General features: G+C 42.3%; 1 protein-coding gene across 1 annotated transcript in view; it reads left to right on the top strand.

The window, feature by feature from the left end:
• The window catches only part of AXDND1 (axonemal dynein light chain domain containing 1), a 56,245-nt gene that overhangs the window by 28,093 nt on the left and 3,969 nt on the right, over nucleotides 1-24,183 (top strand). The window contains exons 14-25 of the mRNA XM_077825046.1: nucleotides 261-427; nucleotides 2,317-2,392; nucleotides 2,682-2,916; nucleotides 4,841-5,054; nucleotides 7,572-7,665; nucleotides 15,888-16,096; nucleotides 17,585-17,681; nucleotides 18,976-19,086; nucleotides 20,530-20,679; nucleotides 21,293-21,433; nucleotides 22,243-22,334; nucleotides 23,125-23,267. Coding sequence (XP_077681172.1) covers nucleotides 261-427; nucleotides 2,317-2,392; nucleotides 2,682-2,916; nucleotides 4,841-5,054; nucleotides 7,572-7,665; nucleotides 15,888-16,096; nucleotides 17,585-17,681; nucleotides 18,976-19,086; nucleotides 20,530-20,679; nucleotides 21,293-21,433; nucleotides 22,243-22,334; nucleotides 23,125-23,267 — 1,729 coding nt within the window. The remainder of the gene's footprint in view (nucleotides 1-260; nucleotides 428-2,316; nucleotides 2,393-2,681; nucleotides 2,917-4,840; nucleotides 5,055-7,571; nucleotides 7,666-15,887; nucleotides 16,097-17,584; nucleotides 17,682-18,975; nucleotides 19,087-20,529; nucleotides 20,680-21,292; nucleotides 21,434-22,242; nucleotides 22,335-23,124; nucleotides 23,268-24,183) is intronic.

The raw sequence follows: 24,183 nt of genomic DNA on the forward strand, positions 1-24,183 counted from the left end.
AATCAATGCTAGTGTAATTGTGTCCTCAACAGTGCTGGCCTGGCACATTTGCCTTCTGATGTTTCAGCACAAATACAAAACTCAGGGGCTGTCCTAATGCTGTGAGTGAAATGTCCAGCTTCCAGGGTCATTGTGTATGCTGTGGAACTGCAGAACATTTTCAGGCTAGCAGTCTGTGAAGTGGGTCATTGTTCTGATCCCAGTGAAATGGAAGGTCCCTTGCCTTATGGTTCTCCCATTCTTTCTTGTGATGCACACAGGACACAGCTGACCTTTCCAATTTGCAGGAGATGACTGAGCAGTTCAGGGAGCTGTTGGACCGCATTGGGGTTGAAGTGGAACATGCTGAAAACTCCAGCAGGGAGAAGCTGCGAATTGTTCAGAATGGCCTCACCAAGTGGATGCAGTACTTCCAGGACAATGTTTTGTGAGTGTCCAGGAGTGCTTGTTTAATTTAGGCAGTGGTACACTAGCTATCTCCACCACCTTTATGTGACAGAAAATTGCAGTGCACCAACCCTGGCAGCCCATACTCAGGCAAAACCCCATTAGCTGGAGGATTTGGCTCACTGGATGCAAGCTGCATACACCTCACCATTGTTTTGTTAGCTTTGACATCTGTTTATTCTGAAAGCCTTGTCCATAGTTGAAATCTGTCAGCTCCAATATGGTGATGTAGATGTCTGTTCATACCTTCTGCAAAGATTCTGTCTTACACGCCCACTGAACAACAGAAAACAAAAGATTTCATAGTAAACTATGAGATCTGTTTGTCTGTTCCCATGAGGATTCTGAAGCAAATGGAGAGAAATCACCTAAGATGGAACATGACTAAAATACAGGAATTCAAGATAACTTCCAGCACCTCAGAGGCCTTGTAGTTTGTAAGGTTTTTGGGCCATCTATTTGTGCTGTGTTTTTTCAATGCAGAGCACAATGAAGTCCTGGTTCATAACTGGGGCTCCTGGGGCTTCCACAATACATGTAACGAATAATAATAATGACAAGGATAAAGGTTGATTCTCTCCAAACAAAGGGAAAAAGTAAATCCTATCTAATGGAAGGACTAGATTATATCCTAAATACGAACACACACTAAAACAATACTTCTTCAGTGGCAATGTGAGGACAATACAGCCTTCCTTAAGGGGGAAAGTAGAGAGAATACAATATAAAATACAGTAACAACTAAACACTTTTAATACAATGTCTTCAGATAATAACTGTGGCTTGTTTTTTAAAAAGATCCTAGGTATTGAATCCTGAAATCAATTTCTGTCTATGAATCCCAGATTGTAGAAAACTTTCTACCACAGTAAACCTTAGATGTTCTTTCAAGTGTTTACAACTAAACATTGACTTAATATAGCTTTGAAACTTTACTATGCAAAAGAAAAATGCTGCTTTCCCTTTTTTTAGTAGTTTGTGTTTAACACAGTACTGTACTGTATTTGCTTTTTTTGGGGTCTCTGCTGCTGCTTGATTGCGAACTTCCGCTTCCAAATGAGGTCTGTGGTTGACTAGTCAGTTTGTAACTCTGGTGTTCATAACTCTGAGGTTCTACTGTATTTATCCAAAAGCCTCCCACACCTCAGGTGGAAAACCTGACCTCATTGAAGGCACTGGGAGTTTTGCCATTGACTTCAAACGGACTGAGGATTCCACCCTCTAACTTTATAACCAGAGTTTTCTTTCTGAAAGGTTACTCTCTGACTGGTCTGAGAGTGCTCTTGTTTGTTGTTTAAGTTTGGTAATTTTTATGCTTAAATGCAAATAAGTGAAATACCAAAATTTATTTTAATAGGACACTTAAAGTTACAAAATGAGACACTAAAAGTCAGAAGATGCAAAATGTAAGGTTCTCATAGTAACATTAACTTACTTATCATCCTCATTCTACTTACTTTTTGAACTACACATTTAAAAAGTAAAATAGGAATAAAAATATTATATTAAGAATTTTTTTCCAGGATGATTGCAGTATTAGTGAAGGACAGCATTTTGTCAGTTTCATTCACAGCCTTACTGAGGACTAAGCATCCAGTGCTTGTTTGCCTTCCATTCCTTCTGTGCTTGAAGCAATCTTTTTTCCTACAAGGGTCTCCAAACACTTTTGTGATTCTAGGGGAGGGCATGTAAGTCAGTGGTGGGGAAGAAGCTCTAAAGACCCTTCCCTTAGCAAAAAGGCCTCTGTTTCAAGTACAGGATATAGCACATAGCAGGATGTGCACACATTATAAGTTTACTTTTGCTCATTCAGGAGTAATGTTTCTCTTGTAGCTTATCTCTTCTCAATTTCTCTCCTTGTACCTCTAGCGGGAAAGCAAGCTTCTCTAATATGAAGGGAAAGGTATTGGAGGAAATCCTGCAGGACTTCAAGAACTTGGAAAATGTAAGTGTAGGCGGGTGGGACCACCCCGCTACAGTAAGACTTTTTGAGAAGCATATTCCCCTAGCCTACAAACTAAGCTGCTAACAAATAATTAATATTTAGCTCTACAAATGCTAAGAAGGATAAAAATAAAGCAAGACTCCAAGTTTATTGTATAGTTGCTTAGTTTGCAACATCTTTTTCATCTTGGGCCAAAAGGGTTTCCATCACCTTTCTGTTGCACATCTGGGGGTGACCCAAGCAGCTGAAAGCTTTTTCTGGGATGACATCTTCATTACTTTCTTTTCAGATGTTGAATGAGGACCTGGAGCAATATGGAGGGGAAGTTCTACTAATGAAGAAGGAGACCCTCAAGACTGCTGCCAACCTGCAGAAATGCTGGACAGAGCTGGGACAAACAGTGCTTAGTCGTCACAAGGACATTAATGGGGTGTTGCCTCCAGAGTTCAAAGCCATGGAAGAAATAAATGAACATACAAATGAGCTCTGCCAGCAGTACAGCATAAGAATAAATGGGGAGAATGGTAAGAAATTACCTATCTTGTCATTCATTCTTTCCTTCAGTGTGTCAGTGAACGAGTGACTAAAAGAGAACCATTGGATATAATTTATTTGGACTCTAAAAAGCCTTTGACAAAGTCCCTCACAAAAGGCTACTAAAGAAAGTAAGGTGTTGTTTGTACAGGATGTTACTGTGTGGGAACCCAGAGTGTGACTCTACAGTGCATTAGCTTGCCATGCACTAAGTCACGAAGCTGACCCTGGTACAGTGCTCTGCAAGTTCTGCAGTGTGCTTTGACATACTGCTGTTTGAAATGGGAGTACATGAAAGTGCACTGCAAAACTTCTAGTGCATGGTAGTAGTGTTCGTATGGGATATTACTGTGTGGCAAGTTAGTGCGCTGTAAATTCACACCCTGGCTTGCGCACACAAATGTCTGGTGTAGACAAACTCCTAGTAGTCATAGAAACTGGTAAGAGACATGGGGGAAAAAGTGGGGCTAAATGGATCAGTTTTCAGTATGGCAAAAGGTTAACAATGGGTTGCCACAGGATTCTGTACTAACTCCAGTGTTGTATAAGATATTTATTAATGATCTGAAGAAAGGGATGAGCAGTGTGCTGGCAAAATCAGCAGATGACGCAAAATAATTTAAATCAGTGAAATCTAATGTAATGAGGGGATTGGGCAGCACCATGGCAGAGGAAATTCCGTGTTGACAAATGTAAAGGTAATGCACATTGGAAAGAGTCATTTTGAGAACTATTGCTGGGTTCTAAACTAATGTAACCACTCGGGAAAGAGACCAGAGTTATCAATGTGAACAGCTGAATAAAACTGGTGTTCAGTGTGCAGCAGTGGTAGAAACAAACAAAATGTTAAGCAGTTATAAGGAACAGGCTAGTGATATTGAAAACATAATGCCGTATCATAGAGAAGTAGCATTCAATCACCTGAATACTATACTAAGCCCTGATCACCCTAGCCCCAAAACTATGTATCAGAATAGAATGGGGGTCAGTATTGGGTGACAAAGAGTAGAGGCCTGGAGAGACTTCTGTGTGAGGAGAGATTGATATGACCAGACCATTTAGTTTAGATAAGAGGGGACCTTATAGAAATATATAGAATAAAGGTAAGTCTGGTCCCCCACTTACCCCTTCCCCTAATAAAAAACCAGGGGACAATCAGTGAATCTGAAAGTCAACAAATTTGAAAAAGGAAATCCTTTTTTCCCCATAATGCACAATCTGTGGAACTCTTTGCCACAAGACATCACCGAAGCCAGCACCTTTAGTAGGATTCAAAGACAGTTTAAACACTTTATGTGGATAATGAGAATGTGTATAGTTACATGCATCTCAGCAGACAGAGAATATACATTTGCATGTGCAAAATAGGTAAATGAGCAGGTAATCACACCTTTGCACAGGCAGTTTCCCATTTTACACACACATTTATATTTTGCACATACACATGCACATTTACCAGGCAGAAGTTGGGTGCTTGTGTTGAAAGTTTTGCCCTTTTATGTATGAGGCATTCTTGGCACATAAATAAATAAAACCGTACTGTGAAAGGGTCTATGCATAGGAACAACAGATCCTTTTTGGTCTGTCTTGATCCAGTGCTTTTGAATGAATACAAGGCTGCTGATTATTGTGATGTTGGCCATTGCTGAGAGCTAGGAATCTGAAATTGATTGAGCTATGTAGGAGATTTATGGTCTGAACCATAGGTCCTTGAAATAAACAGAAAGACACCCATTGACTTAGTGGGTTTTGAATTAGGTCCTTATTAAACAATTAATCTTTAATTCAAGCCTGCTAAGTTCATGCATAGTGTAGTCATTCCTCTTATCATAGAATTTTGAACTACTGGATTCTGAAACTCACTTTTCACTGACTGAAGGAATACAGATAAAGTTTCCTCTTTTTCCCCCCCAGGGGTAACCAGGATTTTGACAGGTTTAGTGAGCAGTATGGAAGATTGGACATTCAAGATGCTAACCAACAAGCGAGGATCTGGCATGCATGAATCTGATTGGCTGAAATTGTTTCGAGTGATTCCTGATTGGCTGACCCAGGTGGCTGCACTGATGACAATTATAGGTTCCGGCCAGTCTCATGAGGATCGGAAGAATAGAAAGCCTCATGTCTCGTAAGATAGGTCTTTGCCAGTGTTGTTCATTCCTCTCTTGGGCTGTCCTGACACAATTTTCTCTTTTCACATGCATGGATAAATGTTCTTGTGTGGTGGACACTGTCTGAAACAGGAGGTTGGTAATGGGCTACAGAGCCTTTCACCTCTAGGCCACCGGCTGAAATTTGATTCAGGTGGGCGGTGATTAAAAGTCATTCCCATCTGATGGCTGTTTGGTAATACCTACGAAAGGAGTTGTGTACAGTTCCTAGTACACGTGTCCCCATCACAGCTGACACTTCCTTGGCAATCTTGGAGTTAGAAACCAAGGACCAAATGGACCTCAAAGCCTGACCTCTTCTTTCCCCCCGGAAGTGGTCCCTCCAGGTGAGGGATGAAGCACATTGCTGGGGCAGTGTGAAGAGTCTTGCTGCTCGTGCTTTACTTGTTAGATGGTAAAAGAGGAATTTAGGCTTCAGATTGGTCAGTTTGACACCAGTGATAATTCTAGCATGTGATGAAACTTCAATTTGTATGAAGTTCATATACCAATCATGCTTTTTCTCTAGTATTTGTATTAATTCAAACAGAACACTAAAACATTGTGCATAGCAAATAGTGGCACTTTCTGATTTCTTTACCTTCTGGGCACTCTGCAAAACCCATCTTTTCTCTCTCTTCTCAGGCTGATGAGAAGGAGTTGGCTGAGGGCTGGTTATATTTATGAAGAGTCCTTTTGTGTAATTTTGTGTAATTTTGTGTATGTTAACTGATAGAGATATGTTATTATTTTATCAGTTTGAAGAAAAGAAAATATTTGAACAATTTACAATTGGATTTATGAGGTGAAGTTCATCTATGGTGTAACTCTGTTGACTTTGAAAAAGTTACATAAGGAATGAATTAACTGCAGAATATGTATACATTATATAACAGGCTATTTACAACTGAGAAATTCACCAACAGCTACGGCACTTACAAAAATCCCTAAATCTTTTATACAGTATGTAGCAGACTAACCATAGACAATTTAACCCCTCCTCCCACCAAATATATCCAATCCTCCCTCACCCTTCAAACCCTATGTGCATAGGCTGAATACAATGCTAGTTCACAGCTATTCACAGCTTGATGGTCATGGCTATACACATTGTTCACTCACTCACCATCAAGTGAGTGGCCATTAAATCTGTCTTCAAAAGGAACAATGGGTTTCTGTTTGGGTTTTTATCCAAGCTATATCAGCAGTACTCAAGGCTTATGTTCTCTGTTTTTGCTAGAATCAGAGGGGTAGTCGTGTTAGTCTGTATCCACAAAAACAACAAGGAGTCTGGTGGCACCTTAAAGATTAACAGATCTATTTGAGCATAAGCTTTTGTCGGTAAAATACCCACTTCTTCAAACATGCATCTGAAGAAATGGGTTTTTTACCCATGAAAGCTTATGCCCAAATAAATCTATTAGTTTTTAAGGTGCCACCAGACTCCTTGTTTTTGCTAGAGTTTTTCTGGGAGGACCACAAAAGTAGACTGGGAGCTTTCTCTGTCTTTAACTGGTAGAGAGGCAATGACAAATCTTTCATGACAACTGTTTGTCAGCCATTTGAATTAAATACATGTTAAACATAAATAAAACCAGAGTTTGAATCTGAAAACCAGTTGCTCAAAATACTCTCTTGTCATAATGCTGTTATTTGTCAGTAATCCATAAAGCCTCTCAGGAAGTACAAGCTGGATTGAATTTCTAATGTAAAAATCCAATAGGAATCTCTCTCCTATTTTTAAAACACATTTTAGCCTTCTTTATTCATCACAAGGAAGCAAATCAATATACAACTTTTGTTTCCACTGTAAGTCAATCACATTTACATAGAACTTGTGACTTCAGACAATCAGAATTCCCATTATTGGAAGCGCTCATGCCCATTGTGACTACCTCAAACAAGAAATTAATATAATTTCTGTCAGTTATTTGACTGAATTTTTGTTAACCTAAGCTCTTTTTCCTCCCCAGATTTCCATTTTCCTTAATTTTTGTTGTTGTATAGGAATATCTTTATGATGACTGCTCCTTAACTCCTAGTTCCACTCTCCTGCAGTTAGAGTCCATGATAAAGCTCTTTGTTCTGACTACATCCTGAAAACGACTCATGGGTTTCACCCGTGGGGCTCCCCAACCTAAATCATCACTAAAGTCAATTTAAAGACAAAGCCAAACTGTTTTATCACCTGCATGCTGCAAGTGCATCACATTTACCCTTTTTTCCTGGAAAGTGGATTAAAGTAAAAACATAACAACAAGAGAATGTTAGCTGAGCAGAAGACTCTTGGTATAAGAAGAATACATAGCTACTTCAACTCCTGTGGCATGTGTGATCTGTGCTAGAAACATGTATGCAGGAAAGAGAGGAGAGAATCTTGCTGAACTGAGTTGAATTGAGTTGGGAAGCTAGATTTCTGTATGAACTATGAGAGTCTCAGAGTCAGATCTGATGCACTATAGGTCACTTTGGTTTTGGGGTTTGTTTTCCTTCAGGGTCGTTTCAGGTGATGTGTTTAAGATGATTCAACAATGGATCTTGACCACAACTTCTGGGGCTGAGAAGGACAACATACAGCTCACTCAGGAAGTAGGTATATGCCTGAGGGGGTTTGGGATGGGTGCACATCTGTCTAGCATTCATTCTCTTGTTTTATTTTTGTATGTTTATTATTGTTTAGGGTAGAATCCGGAGGAAGTTCCCTGTACCTTTACCCTTTCCTCTCCCTTTGAAGCTCAGCGCTATGGTTTCCATCTTTCTGGCAAAAGAAAGCTTAGCAGGGATCCTCTCAGAGTTCTTCAGTGCTGTTGCTTATTGAGTCAGAGAGGACCCAGTAGAGTGACATGAAATAGACTTTAAGAAGGACCTTTGGAAATTTATGAAAAATTTTGCTACATTATAAAGATTTTTTCCTATGGCTTCTGCAAAGAGTTTTGGAAATCTCTGAATTAAAAAAAATCAGATTATTTCAAAGTGCGTATGACAATGTTAACAAGTTCATTGTCTAAAGTATAGCCAATTGCTTGATAATGCTTGCAGTTAAATATGCAGTTCACCATACACAAAAGGTGTGCATCGAAGTATGCATTCAAATTAGCCTTATTTATAGTATGGTTGTTTACAGGCTAAAAACATTATATATGTCACCTGTCAAGGTTACTCCCCCACTCTGAACTCTAGGGTACAGATGTGGGGACCTGCATGAAAACCTCCTAAGCTTACTTTTACCAGCTTAGGTTAAAACTTCCCCAAGGTACAAATTAATTTTATCCTTTGCCCTTGGAATATCCACTGCCACCACCAAACTCTAACTGGGTTTACTGGGAAACCTAGTTTGGACACGTCTTTCCCCCCAAAATAATCCCAACCCTTGCACCCCACTTCCTGGGAAAGGTTTGGTAAAAATCCTCACCAATTTGCATAGGTGACCACAGACCCAAACCCTTGGATCTGAGAACAATGAAAAAGCATTCAGTTTTCTTACAAGAAGACTTTTAATAGAAATAGAAGTAAATAGAAGTAAAGGAATCACCTCTGTAAAATCAGGATGGTAGATACCTCACAGGGTAATTAGATTCAAAACGTAGAGAATCCCTCTAGGCAAAACCTTAAGTTACAAAAAAAGACACACAGAAAGGAATAGTCATTCTATTCAGCACAGTTCTTTTCTCAGCCATTTAAAGAAATCATAATCTAACACATACCTAGCTAGATTACTTACTAAAAGTTCTAAGACTCCATTCCTGTTCTATCCCCGGCAAAAGCAGCATACCGACAGACACAGACCCTTTGTTTTTTTCCCTCCTCCCAGCTTTTGAAAGTATCTTGTCTCCTCATTGGTCATTTTGGTCAGGTGCCAGTGAGGTTACCTTTAGCTTCTTAACCCTTTATAGGTGAGAGGATTTTTCCTCTGGCCAGGAGGGATTTTAAAGGGGTTTACCCTTCCCTTTATATTTATGACATCACTCAAGACTAAAATCCACCAAGCAGCTTTTTACCTTGTTTTCTTCTATCAACCTGTTCCTTCCTTATCTTTTGTTTTGGATAGCACATTCCAAGTGCTAGGGGCCATGAAGGCACAACCCAACCTGTACTGGGACACACCATTCACGTATCTTTGATAGATTTCATATTTCCTAATACCAAAAGCTACCTTTCTTTTCCAGAGTATTGTCAGATATATATTGTGAAGGGTTGCCCGCCCCCCCCCGCCTTCTGTGGTGCCGCCTGTTGTACTGGGATTTCACTGAGCCTCTCTTGCTCAACCAGCCAGGGTTCCCTCTCCCTGCTTTGCTGAATTAGGCTCTCCAGCCTCTTGCAGCACACGGACACAGGTAGGGCCACTCCCCGCTGTAGTCACAGACTGAAGTCAGCTCTGTATGAGAGGACTCCCCCAGCACTCACACGCCACACCCCTTTTGGGAGATAAACCCAAAATAATACTGTCTTGCACTGTATAGAAAAATCTGCACAGCGCAAGCTCATACAAATCCTCCCTCTTCCTCAATGTGAAGAGAGATGTGCACGACTTCTTGCCCCCCCAGTTAGAAATTACATAAACTGGGTTTTATTATAAACAAGAAATAAGTTTATTAACTACAAAAGGTGAATTTTAAGTGGCTAAAGGGATAGCAAACAGAACAAAGCAGATTGCCTTAGTAAATAAACAAACATCGCAGACTGAGCTTAACACACTAGATTGCTAGGATACAAATTAACAAATTCTCACCCTGTGTGATAAACAGGCTGGCAGTTGCCTTGGCTTTCCCAGGTTTTCTTACACAGGCTAAAGATCTTAGCCTGGGACCATCACTTCTCACAGTTCAGTCTTTGTTCTTCAGGTGTTTTCAGGTGTGTTGTTGTAGAGAGTGAGGACCACTCATGTTGTCATTGTCCCTCTAAACACTGAGGATGGAGTGGAGAGGTCAAGGATAATCTAGGCATGGCTCAATATCTAAACAAATACTTTGCCTCAGTCTTTAATAAGACTAAAGAGGATCTTAGGGATAATGGTAGCATGACAAATGGGAATGAGGATATGGAGGTAGATATTACCATATCTGAGGTAGAAGAGAAACTCAAACAGCTTAATGGGACTAAATCAGGGGGGCCAGATAATCTTGATCCAAGAATATTAAAGGAATTGGCACATGAAATTGCAAGCCCATTAGCAAGAATTTTTAATGAATCTGTAAACTCAGGGGTTGTACTGTATGATTGGAGAATTGCTAACATAGTTCCTATTTTTAAGAAAGGGGAAAAAAGTGATCCGGGTAACTATAGGACTGTTAGTTTGACATCTGTAGTATGCAAAAATTTTGAAGGAGAAGGTAGTTAAGGACATTGAAGTCAATGGTAAATGGGACAAAATACAACATGGTTTTACAAGAGGTAGATCGTGCCAAACCAACCTGATCTCCTTCTTTGAGAAAGTAACAGATTTTTTAGACAAAGGAAACGCAGTGGATCTCATTTACCTAGATTTCAGTAAGGCGTTTGATACCGTGCCACATGGGGAATTATTAGTTAAATTGGAAAAGATGGGGATCAATAGGAAAATTGAAAGGTGGATAAGGAATTGGTTAAAGGGGAGACTACAACGGGTCCTATTGAAAGGTGAACTGTCAGGCTGGAGGGAGTTCCTCAAGGATCGGTTTTGGGACCAATCTTATTTAATCTTTTTATTACTGACCTCGGCACAAAAAGTGGGAGCGTGCTAATAAAGTTTGCGGATGATACAAAGCTGGGAGGTATTGCCAATTTAGAGAAGGACAGGGATATCCTACAGGAGGATCTGGATGACCTTGTAAACTGGAGTGATAGTAATAGGATGAAATTTAATAGTGAGAAGTGTAAGGTCATGCATTTAGGGATTAATAACAAGAATTTTAGTTATAAGCTGGGGACGCATCAATTAGAAGTAACGGAGGAGGAGAAGGACCTTGGAGTATTGATTGATCATAGGATGAGTATGAGCTGCCAATGTGATATGGCCGTGAAAAAAGCTAATGCGGTCTTGGGATGCATCAGGAGAGGTATTTCCAGTAGGGATAAGGAGGTTTTAGTACCTTTATACAAGGCACTGGTGAGACCTCACCTGGAATACTGCGTGCATGTTTAAGAAGGATGAATTCAAACTGGAACAGGTACAGAGAAGGGCTACTAGGATGATCCGAGGAATGGAAAACTTGTCTTATGAAAGGAGACTCAAGGAGCTTGGCTTGTTTAGCCTAACTAAAAGAAGGTTGAGGGGAGATATGATTGCTCTCTATAAATATATCAGAGGGATAAATACCGGAGAGGGAGAGGAATTATTTAAGCTCAGTACCAATGTGGACACAAGAACAAATGGATATAAACTGGCCACCGGGAAATTTAGACTAGAAGTTAGACAAAGGTTTCTAACCATCAGAGGAGTGAAGTTTTGGAATAGCCTTCCAAGGGAAGCAGTGGGGGCAAAAGACCTATCTGGCTTTAAGATTAAACTCGATAAGTTTATGGAGGAGATGGTATGATGGGATAACATGGTTTTGGTAATTAAATATTCATGGTAAATAGGCCCAATGGCCTGTGATGGGATATTAGATGGGGTGGGATCTGAGTTACCCAGGAAAGAATTTTCTGTAGTATTTGGCTGATGAATCTTGCCCATATGCTCAGGGTTTAGCTGATTGCCATATTTGGGGTCGGGAAGGAATTTTCCTCCAGGGCAGATTGGAAGAGGCCCTGGAGGTTTTTCGCCTTCCTCTGTAGCATGGGCCGCGGGTCACTTGCTGGAGGATTCTCTGCTCCTTGAAGTCTTTAAACCACGATTTGAGGACTTCAATAGCACAGACATGGGTGAGAGGTTTTTTGCAGGAGTGGTGGGTGAAATTCTGTGGCCTGCGTTGTGCAGGAGGTCAGACTAGATGATCATAATGGTCCCTTCTGACCTGAATATCTATGAATCTTCCCTCCACTTGCTGGAAAGCTTTTTTACTGCGACTTGGATCAAACAGTTCCTACTGTATAGAGCTATCTGACTTGAGTCAAGCAGTTCCCATTGTGTAGAGCTATCTCTGAAATATTGCACACGGTTCCTGGGGTAATCCTTATGCTTGTGTGCATTTTTCAATAAGCCACTAACATTGTCTGGCCTCATCCAACATAGCACATTTGAAATACAGAGACATGGTCAATATTCCCAGCTTCAGATACAAAAATGATACATGCATACAAATTGGATAAACACCCTCAGTAAATCATAACCTTTCCAGTGATACCTTACATGAGCATCTTGCATCATGTATATCTTAGTTATACTATATTCATATTATAACCATATTTCCATAAAGAATACGAGGTGTAACGTCACATATATATCTTGACATAAGTGAACAGAATACAAGTTAGTTAGCATAACTACCCAACATTCCTATTTAATATAATGTATACAATATTAATACAGTGCGCATAATACTTATTAATATGATGTGTGGCTGTATAATTATATGTGTTGGCTAACAAAGTGGTTTAGTAAATGTATTAATAACTATATTGGGTAGCTTTAGGCAAAAATGGGTATTTAACCCAGTCTTTATATTAAATCCCACCCACACACCACCTTGAGAATTTTCATTCACTCCATGAGACCTGTCAGATCTTCCCACCCCCTTCTCTCTCTCTCCAGAAATCTTCCAGTGTCCTATAACTTTTTTCTTGCCCTCTCTCCCAGATTCCTGAGTTGACACCACAAAACAATCAGATACTAGATACAGCATTCAGTTATTTGCATCTTTAAAACTTTCAACCTTCCCCACCTGTAGAGTATTCCTTCAAATGAATCTAACCAGGCTGGGTAAAATGAACTAGCTGGACGTTTCTCCTAAAATGGCAAGCAGTGAAATAATTTAAATGTGATCCTTACTGATTTTCATGAGGCAGAGTCCAAACCCAGTCAGTAGGGCTGCTGCTGGGGGCCTCACCCCAGGGTCCTGGGATCTGCAGCTGTATGGCTCTGGAAGTCTATTATCCTTCTTTGGCTTAGATTTCTCATCTTTCTTGTTCTCTTTCCTTTTCTGCCTTCTTTCTTCCTTGTTTCCTCAGGCTGGTGAAAAGGAGGAAGCAGAATTAGCACTGGGTTCAGAGAAATGAAGCATGGACCCTGATTCTCTGATCCACTGGGGCTATTATCTGCTTCTCTGGTGGCACCAAGCAGACTTAAACCCAGCAGACAAAGAGCCTGGAGGATTCCATCAGCTGCGGGGGGAACTTCAAGTGCCACTGAGCTGCCAGAGTGGCTCCTGCATAACCCTTCTTCACTGCTACTGGTGTAGTGGGTGTGGCTGGGGTCTCTTACACACCCAGATGTTCCCCAGCTGCCATAGCAGCATCTGATGGTTCTTTGCAGCCATTGTAAATTCAAGCACACTTCAGTGAGAGGCCCTAATCTGAGCATGAAATTTCTACTGCATGTATTTCCAATGGCTCCAGTTGTAAGATGCTGTCTTCTCAGGACTCCTATCCCTTAGTGGTCCAGGAAAAGTGCAACTAGATGTCAGAATTGGACCTGATGTCCCATATAGTAGCTTCAAGTACCAAGATTTGGATTCTGGGCCAGTATAGAATTATAGAGCAGCTCCCCACTCAATGCATTTTATATGCATTCACCAATTCCAATTTCATGTTAACTCAACCCTCTCTTTGTTATGTTTGAACTTCCACTCTGAGGATTCTTTAATGTTCCATGGACAGCTGGCTACTTACACAGTGAACATAAAAATGTGCCTATGGGGTCAGATCAATGGTCCATCTTGTCCCAATATCCTATCTTATGACCGTGGCAAATGCCAGATGCTTCAGAGGGAATGAACAGAGCAGGCCATCTTTGAGTGATCCATCTCCGGTTATCCACTCCCAGCCTCTGGGCGTCAGAGGGTAGGGACACCCAGAGCATGCGGTTGCATCCCTGACCATCTTGGCTAATAGCCATTGATGGACTTATCATCTGTGAACTTATCTAATTCTTTTTTGAATCCAGTTATAGTTCCCCTGGCAAAGAGTTCCACAGACTGACTGTGCTTTGTGTGAAGAAATACTTCCTTATATTTGTGCTAAACCTGTTGTCTATAAATTTCATTGGGTGACTCTAAGTTCTTGTGTTATATGAAGGAGTAAATAACATGTCCTTACTCACTTTCTCCACACCATTCATGATTTTATAGACCTCTGTCATATCGTCTCTTTTCTAAAATGAACAATCCCAGTCTTTTTAATCTCTCCTCATATGGAAGCTGATCCGTACTCTTAATTATTTTTGTGGTCCTTTTCTGTACTTTTCTCAATTCTAATGTATCTTTTTTGAGATGTGGTGACCAGAACTGCATGGGGTATTGAAGATGTGGGTGTACCATGGATTTATATAGTGGCATTATGATATTTTCTGTCGTATTATCTATCCCTTTCCTAATGGTTCCTAACATTGCTAACTTTTTTCACTGCCACTGCACACTGAGCGGATGTTTTCAGAGAACTATCCACAATGACTCCAAGATCTTTTTCTTGAGTGGTAACAGCTAATTTACATCCCATCATTTTATATGTATATTTGAGATTATATTTTCCAATGTGAATTAGTTTGCATTTATCAACATTGAATTTCATCTGCCATTTTGTTGCCCAGTCACCCAGTTTTGTGAAATTCCTTTGCAGTCTGCTTTGGACTTAACTGGCTGTCTCATGGGCTTTGTTTCCTTGTGTTAAACTGCACTCAAAGATAGTTAAACCAACATTAAATGCTGTTCATTTTAGGCAATTGCTGTAGCTGGCACAGGGATGTTATTTTATTTTCACAGGAAAGGAAGTTCATCATGACAGCTGACTCAGCAGGGATTGAATTTGAGACTTCCAGAGCTAAAAGCATAAGCTGCTACAACTTGAGCTAAAGGGCCAGGGTGTAGCGGGCTATAACATACATCTGTCCTCTGCGCTTTGGCACAGGCAGGGACCTGTAACATACAACAGTGGGCTACAATAACAAAGCTGATCCATGAGACAATCTCTCTATGAACATGTGGCCTATGTTTTGAAAATCTTTGGGACCCCATACTGTACAGATTATTATAGAAGTAAGGCAAGGAAGAGTATGCATGTGTGTGGTTCAGCCACTGGAGAAGTGCCCCAGTAGCCTACCACTGCCCTCCCTGCAGTGGCTTATTGCTGTATCAAGAGTATGGATCATTTAATTTTACATTTCCTGTTTAAATATATGGTTTTTTCTGTAATGTATCCTTCCACTATGAGAAATAGTTCCTAGAGAAAATAAATGAGAAAATAACAGGGTGAAGGGTATGAAAACCTTAACTCCAGTCTCCCCAGAATCCTTTGGAAATAAGCTCCTGATTGCAGCTATCTTTTCTTGATCTCCAGTCTCATCTGGTGTCTCCTCCAGAGTGACTTTCCCATTTCCAACTCAGATAGCTGCTTGATCCTGTTGGATCTTGGATTCACCCTAGAATCCTGTTTGTCAGCTGCCACAAAGTTGTTTTTGAAATGCTGCATCAGTGTCCCCCATAGAATTGTGGGATACTCCTGGTTCCTGGAAGTGTCATACTGCTATGTGGCTGATAGAGAAGATGTGGCTGACAGAAACGATGTTAACATGGGATGAAAACTATCTTAGAGGGGCAGTTTACAAGTATAGTGAGTGTCAGGATATTTACCCGCACATTCGGACTTTGCCACTAACATCAGGATACTTTGCAAATCAGACACCCTCTTACCATTCCAGATTCTTGCTACAGTTTAATCCTTTAGTTTGAACTTCTATGCAGATGATTGATCTCCACAAAGCCCTGACCATGTGGATAGTGAATTTGCTGACTTTGATGGTACCTGACCACCCCTCCAATAAGGGTCTCATAGAGAATGAGTCAGAAGCTGCTAAGGATCAAGAGCTCAAGAAGCTACGTGGCTATGAACTAGAGGAAGAAGCTATGAACCTGGTTCCCAAACTGAGCAAATTCTCCAGTTACGTAATGAGGTATTAATAAAGCCTTGGGACCTCACCTGCCTATAGGATTTTTTTCTAATGGGAAAATCCCATAGTATGATGGGAAAGCCCCCTGAAGGGAGGTATGATTCCCCAAAAGTGGGTGGGATCATAAAAATGCAACTTTAATGCTGTGTGGCACTCAGAAGGAAATATTTCAAGCATAAGTTAATGATAACATTAGCTGGAATGACTTGTGTTGTTCAGCACCCACAGCTATGTAATCACTGAGGGCTTGACTAGCTATGAGCATTGTTCAGATCTCTTAGACATATCAGAGATCCACGTGGTAAACGTTGTGCTGAGGAAAATGATGGGGGTTTATGGCCTGTCCTGGAGGACTCTGAGTTCATAAAGCAAGCAGCGGGTCCCCTGGCTATAGTGTTGGCATCTACAGAATCGTGCTCTAACATGGTGCATGTTTTGTAAAGGAAAATGGACAAAAGCCGAATCCTCTGGGATTCCACTGTCTGTAGTGCCAGCAATGCTGTGTGGTAACAGTCCCCATTCAGCACCAGAAGGAGATGGAATCTGGGAAAGGGGCAAATTGGACAGGAGACAAGGAGAGTGGGATACTGGCGGAAGGGTGAAAGAGAGTGACCAGGGGGACAGGGGCTTCTTTGGAGAGACTTGCTGGCTGGCTCAGTGACTTAGTGGAGAAATGAGAAGTGAAAAGGAGGAAAGAGAGACCCAAGAAAAGAGTGAGGGGAGAGAGAGACAGAACAGGGCGTGAAGACAGACATACTCATATGCTGATGCTCCTCCTCTGCAGGGACAGACTCCCAGTTTTGGTTCTGCTTGGCTATCTCCTGCTAATACCCAGGCTGGGGGGTGGGTTTCAAAGTGGGCTCCTTCTTTGGCTCTCTCCAGAATCCTGGAGGAAGCTGCTTCTCTCCCACTCTATGGAACCTGAAGGAAGGGGTGCCCTACAGGGTATCGCTGACATGACAGGTTGGCAAGAAATGCCTCTAGCGCCTGCTTCGTGTTCCAGCACAATGCTGAATTTCTGACAGCGTCTGCATTGTGATGTTACAAATACAGGGCTATGACTTCACTACTGGGCCAGGGAGAAGCTGGTCTGTGAGGGAGGAAGCTCTTAATTCAAATGGAACTGCTGGGAGTAATAGCAGAGCAAGAACTTGGCTGGTCAAGTAACTTAAACATTCTCTCTCAATAGTTTGCTACTACGTCACAGCTCTCCTGTAATACTGGGGAGATTAAGCACAGTTTTATAGGCCTCCATCCTCCCACAGCCCATTCTCGAAGGTGTATTGGAAACCTGACAAATACATCACTTAATAAACACACCCAAAGGAATGGACTGCTCTTGTCTGTACATGGTGTTGCTTTAAAAGCCCTGCTATGTGTGATCACAGTGTGTCTTGTTGCAACAACAGGATCCTGCACAATTCTGACCAAGGGGAAACAGGTGTTTGAGGGCATTGCTTGGAGGGTGGGTGACATTCTGTGTCTCCTCAGCTGCTGCAAGGAGTTGGTAGATGTTACGATTCGGAAGAAACAAGCTGAATTGGATTCAGACCACAATTATGAGCTGCGGGAGCTGGAGAAAATCAAGGTAATAGCTGCCAGTGCACCTGTCTGTCCACAGTATGGTCCAGATCAGCCTGGGTTTGTTTGCAAAAGGGTAAGAGGAAGAACAGGCAGAAAGCTAACACACACAAGGGAGTCAGGAAGGAATTTGAACAGACAGAACATTTTTGCTTCCTCTTAGACCCAAGCGTAGAAAGCCACAAGCCACCACCAAATATTTCTTTCTTGCAGCAATATAGTCAGCCTTTCTGGTTCACCAATGGTAAGTAGTGAATTAAAACATAATCACATTGATTGGATGATACAGACCCTGGTTAGAGACCCCAAAGCTCCAAAGAATCCCTCAACACTTCCTCCAGTCAAACTCTACCTCCACTCATGGATTCCCCCCAGCAGTTTTGTACTGACCCCAGCACCCCAGAGAGCATTTCAAAAGCTGAACAGTTTTGAGACATCTGGGCCATGTTCAGCCTTAATTCCGTCCTTACACTGTTCCAGCGTACATGTCTCGGGACTTTTCTGTAGGATCTAATCCATATAAGAATTGCAATAGACTCAAATCTAGTTTAAGGTTTGTCAGGCATTTGGGCTAGGTAGTTATATCCAGGGCTTTGCTGATCTTAAGGAGAGAGACCCATGGATATACTGGGAACAGCACTCCATTCAGCACTGGGCCGACTTCCTTATCTAGTCCTCATGTCTCCTTACTCTACATATCTATGTAAAGCTATTCTGCAGATAACAAGTTAACTGCAGGATTTTATCTTAGAGGAGCCAGGGAAGGTGCATATCTCCATTCCTCCCTCCTTTAATTCCCAATACCTTCAAAGGCCAGCTTGTGTTGGGCTGATTCCAATCTGCCGTTAAGGAATACTGGGCATGTGTTCCTCTGAAGCCTAGCATTGCTCTAAGCATCAAACAGATGGCGTTGTCACAGAGTGGTGTGAGGAAATGCTTCCTGCAGGGGTTGAGAATGCTCCTCCCCAGCACTTCTGGTCTGTGCTGGCTTATGGGGTAAAAAACCAAGCTTGGGGCCTGAACTCTGATCCCTGCCCCAAGCTTTCAGGGCAATGTACTGCCACTACACTGTTGGCAGCTTGTTAAATATATTGTATGGAATAGGTGATTAGCCCATGAAAGGCTCCATTATTTGAATGCTTAGGAGGAGTGAATGTTCCTTTTCCTTTGTAGGATGAGGATAGATGGGGCCATATAAATACCATAGATAGAACGATGGAGTTATTTAATCACAGGAGTGAACGAAATATCAATTCTTCTCTCCCTCTTGGTAATTTGTCTCTTCTGTTACTTCATCCCAGACCGAGTGCCTTGATTGGATTAATACCTGCAATCTCCTGCTTTCTGAATTCAAAGGCTCTCCAGTCTCCTTACTGAGTTTAGAAGAGCAGAGGAACCTGTTTGGGCCTCAGGTACATAAAGACTTAGCATTTGCCAGCCAAAGTAGAAACTGTTTGGCTGGGGAGCTGCTTGAAAGGCTTTCCCAACTGAAGAAACTATGGTTCAGTTTCCAGGAGGGTTCAGCGTATAGAGCCCTTTGCACTCAAGACTCCATTGGAGGATTATTAGGATTCATGATGATGGAGTTTGTTACACCTAAAATGCTTCCTATGGGGGCAGACCTTCAGCTAATGTCAATTGTCATAGCTTCAGTGGAGCTGTGACAGTTGACACCAGCTGAAGATTGGCCCTGTGATGTTGCCTGGTAAATTCTGCTTCTCCCAAGAGATTGCAAATTGATGGAATCCTGGGGTTTGGATTGCACAGGAGTTCATGATGGTATGGGAGCTTCTAGCTTCATTCCGTATGTAGCTGGACAGATGGAGGTTGCCTGTGAGAATTTGATTTGATTCACATCTTCTAGATGGTAAGTCTGACATTGATCTAATTTCAGACATAATAGGCTTTATTCAAATGTGATGGAAGTGGGTTCAACTCCATTGATTTGAATAGAGTTTCATCTGCTTACCTCAGGTCTGATTTGACCCCATGTGGATAGATATTGTTTGAGATTTCCCACATTCAGGAAGTTTAGACTTGAAATTAGATGAAGGTTTCTAACCATCAGAGGAGTGAAGTTCTGGAACAGCCTTCCAAGGGAAGCAGTGGGGGCAAAAGACATGTCTAGCTTCAAGACTAAGCTTGATAAGTTTATGGAAGGGATGATATGATGGGATAGCCTAATTTTGGCAATTAACTGATCTTCAACTATTAGCGGTAGATATGCCCAATGGCCTGTGATGGGATGTTAGATGGGGTGGGATCTGAGTTACTACAGAGAATTCTTTCCTGGGTGTCTGTCTGGTGAGTCTTGCCCACATGCTCAGGGTTTAGCTGATCACCATATTTGGGTTCGGGAAGGAATTTTCCTCCAGGGCAGATTGGCAGAGGCCCTGGAGGTTTTTCACCTTCCTCTGTAGCATGGGTCACGGGTCACTTGCTGGAGGATTTTCTGCTCCTTGAAGTCTTTAAACCATGATTTGAGGACTTCAATAGCTCAGACATAGGTTAAGGTTGTTAAAGGAGTGGGTGGGTGAGATTCTGTGGCCTGCGTTGTGCAGGAGGTCAGACTAGATGATCATAATGATTCCTTCTGACCTTAAAGTCTATGATTCAGCATGTGCACTGGCTGCTCTGCAGTCACCCTGCGACCCTGTTCCTTGACTGGTTCTGAACCAATTTTGCCAAACTATGTTGTGATTTGTAATGTTCATCAGGGTCCAGTAAGGATTTAGAGGAGACAACAACATCACGTAGCTTGTGATTTAAATAGATTTGAAGCCAGCCTATGTTATATGGAGAGACAGAATCCCAGATGAGAGTGCTACTGAATAGTCCCTTGCATTGCTTTCCAGGAGACCCAGCCACAGACGCACTCAATTCATGTGGATTCTTCTTTACCTGAAGAAATTTCTGAGACTTCTTCTGAACTTGGGAAAGGCAAAACTGAAGATGTCGATGTTGATAAGAAATCTGTGAAAGGGGAAGAAGTGTTAGGGGAAAAGGTGAAAATCATGGGCGGCGGGTATAATAGGCAAGGGTGGCTCTGCCTCCCCCGGCATTGCAGTGGCCGTGGGGTTTGGCGGCAAAGTTTTTGCTTTATTATGCCCCATGCAGATTTCAGGGTGGCTGAGGAGGCACTCAGTGATGCCTCAGCCTGCATGGAACATATCAAAAGCATCTTCTAACAGACGTTTTTCCCCTGGGTGGGTTGGGTCCAAGGAGGGGAGGCACGGCACGGCTTCGGCCAGCCCAGGGCTCCTCCAGCTGAGGAGGGGCGCTCAGGGCTTCGGCCAGCCCATGGTTCCTGCGGCCGGGGGGGCTTATGGCTCCAGCCGCAGGGGGAGGGGGTCTGGGGCTCTGGCCGTGGAGAGGGCGTGGGCATAAGGGGTGGAGTCGCGGGGCTAGCCCCCCGAAAGGGGGGCTCCACCCACTACCCGTGGTAAAAATCTCCATTTTACAAGTGAGTGCTGTAGCCCTGGTTGGTGCAAGATTTACTGCTTTCCAGTGGAGCCTTTCTTTGCTTCTTGCCATTTGCATATGACGTGAAATGTAGGCCTCAAAGCCTATGTTGTGCCAGGAGCCATTGCACTAACTCATCTTTCACCTTTCCTTTAGCAGGAACTACCTGTGCCAGATGTCAGCAGTGAGGCCCCGACTGTAAGCAGTGAGGTAACTGAGGACACCGTCAGGTACATAGGATATGACTCCAACATCCATTTGAAATCCCTCAAGTCAACAGCGGTGTCGGTCTCTGGGGTAGGAATCTCCATCATACAAATTATTCTTTCCTTTTCACCTGGGCTGTAGCTTGAGCTCTGGGACCAGATTTTTAAAGGTATTTTGGTGCCTAAAGATGCAGATAAGTTCCTAGTGGCATTTTCAAAAAAATCTGAGATGCAGTGGCTGTGCTAATCAGGTGGCGGGGGCCCCATTTCTCCCCTCTTTTCTCCCTTTCCAGTTTTCTGATTTTCCACAAAATCAATAGGATCCTGGCTATCAATGACTATAATGCTCCCTGAAATTTTGGAATTTATTATATACAGTGTTCAAAAGTTATCGCATTACAGACAGACAAATGCCACTGAGTGTAAGGCCTTCTCAAGCTCAGCCAATTAAAGGAGCTATCTGTCCCTTCTCACACTTTTGACCTCCTTTCATTCTGATCCTGACCATCAGGGTTTTCCAGTCAGGACATCACCCTCACAAACTGCCATAACCTGACAGGCTACATGACATCTGGGTGTGTATTGAAGGTTTTGGCAATCCAAGACAATTACTCACTGAGTCCACTCAGGCCCTGATTCAGCAAAGCGCTAACTCTGAGCATGTGAGAAGATCCAGTTGAAGTTGATGGGACTGATCACATCCCTAAAGTGAAGCCTGTGCTGAACTGGAGCCTTGATGTAGTGACCTGCCCTCTTTGTTGCTTGTCCGTTCTGAGATTAAGTAGTGACAGACCATCACCCAACTGGACAAGGCACATGCTGTGGATGATGCATAGCTCTGCCGGTTTCTCCCCTCTCCTCATACTCCCAAACAGAAGGTGTTTCTTCTTCTCCCCCTAGAGAGAGATGACTGCCAGCAAGTCAACAACCCCGTATTCTCAAAAGGAGTTTGAGACCTTGGCTTCACTAGAACGTCTGCAAGAGCAGCTCCTGTGAGTACTGGATCACCTGGTTGAGAAGACCTATCATCCTCCTCTTTATAACAACCTTTAATGTACTTTAAGACTGTTATGACCCCCCTTAGACTTTCTTCTCCAAACTAAACAACCCCAATTTTTTCAAGCTTTCCTCAGAAAGTCATCTTTTCTAGACCTTTAATCATTTTTTTTTGCCTCCTCTGGACTTTCTCCAGTTTGTCCACATCTTTCCCAAAGTGTGGTGCCCAGAATTGGACCCAATACTCTAGCTGAGGTCTTATCTAGGCTGAATAGAGTGGAAGAATTACTTCTTGTGTCTTGCTTACTATGATCCTACTAACACATTTCAGGGTGATGTTTGCTTTTTTTTGTTTTTGCAACAGTATTACATTGTTGACTCATAGTCAGTTTGTGATCCACTATAACCCCCAGATCCTTTTCTGCAGTACTCCTTCCTAGAAAGTAGTTTCCTATTTTGTATTTGTGCAATGGATTATTTGTTCCTAAGTGTAGTACTTTGCATTTGTCCTTATTGAATTTCATCTGACTCTTTGTTCGGAGAAATTGAGTTTTAAAATTAATTGAAAATGTGATTGATGCACATGGACCATATAGCTGGGGCCATGGAGTCACTATTTGGTTTAGATCTTTTTAATAATGCCACACATTTATATTAGTGAGTTGTTTTTTGTAGAGCCAATCCGTTATACTGAAAATCTCAGTTTTCTTAGCCTGTCTGTTGAGTATCTTGCCAATAATCTCTTAGGCTCCAGGTTTCAGTGCCTTCCTGGCTTCTGTATTTCAGAGAAGCCGAGATCCGTGCTCAGAATGCAGAGGAGAGATCAGAAAGCCTGGATGAGCAAATGGAAGAAGCTCTGGGGAGAATCCAGGATCTAGAGAAACAGCTGGAAAAAGCACTCAAAGCCCAGGAAGTAGCACCAAAACCAGGTGTGCTAATCAGAATTCTGAGATACAAAAAATCTGCTAGGTCCCTTAGTCCATTTCATGGCCAGTGCAGGACCATTCCCTCTTGGACATATACTGGTTTGTTGTCTAGACTAATTTTGCCAAGAGATGAGGTATCAACCACCTCCCTTGGGAGATTATTTTATAGCAGAAACAGTAAAACCACTGCATTCTGAGCGTTTTTGAAAGAAAGTTGGTAAGAATGCTTAATACATCAGATTCTTTCTGTTTCTAGGGGGTTGCCTACACTAGAAAATTAGTGCCTTGCATGGTAACAGGTTTCAGAGTGGTAGCTGTGTTAGTCTGTATCAGCAAAAACAACGAGGAGTCCTTGTGGCACGTTAGAAACTAACACATTTATTTGGGCATAAGCTTTCGTGGGCTAAAACCCACTTCATCAGATGCATGGAGTGGAAAATACAGTAGGCAGGTATAAATACACAGCATATGTATATGTATTTGCTGTGTATTTGCTGGAAGCTGGGAGCCTGGGGGGAAGCAGGGCTCCCAATGGGGAGAGGGGAGAGCAGGCAGCAGCCTGCTGGGAGTGGGTAGCCAGGAGCCTGGGGGGTGGCTGTGAGCCAGGTGCAGGGTTCACAGGAGGGAACCTACTAGTCTTTCTTGTCAATTTCACAGCTCTAGCACTGAGCCATGAAATTGACAAGAATTTTACCCAACAGCCCATGTAAGTAACACAGTGTCTACAGAGAGTCCGTAAGTCCTAAGCCTCTGGTGGAGGTATTATGTTGGTATAGTAAGGCCCTCACATTGGCGGGAGCAAGGCTGTAGTGTAGACACTGACATAGTTAGGTCAACATAAGTTAGGTCAACATATGTGGACCTAACACTGTAGTGTAGACCAAGCCTAGCATTTTAAAAAGTTTGTTTCCGGTGCATT

The sequence above is a fragment of the Eretmochelys imbricata genome, chromosome 8, assembly GCF_965152235.1.
Source record: "Eretmochelys imbricata isolate rEreImb1 chromosome 8, rEreImb1.hap1, whole genome shotgun sequence".
Lineage (NCBI taxonomy): Eukaryota > Metazoa > Chordata > Testudines > Cheloniidae > Eretmochelys > Eretmochelys imbricata.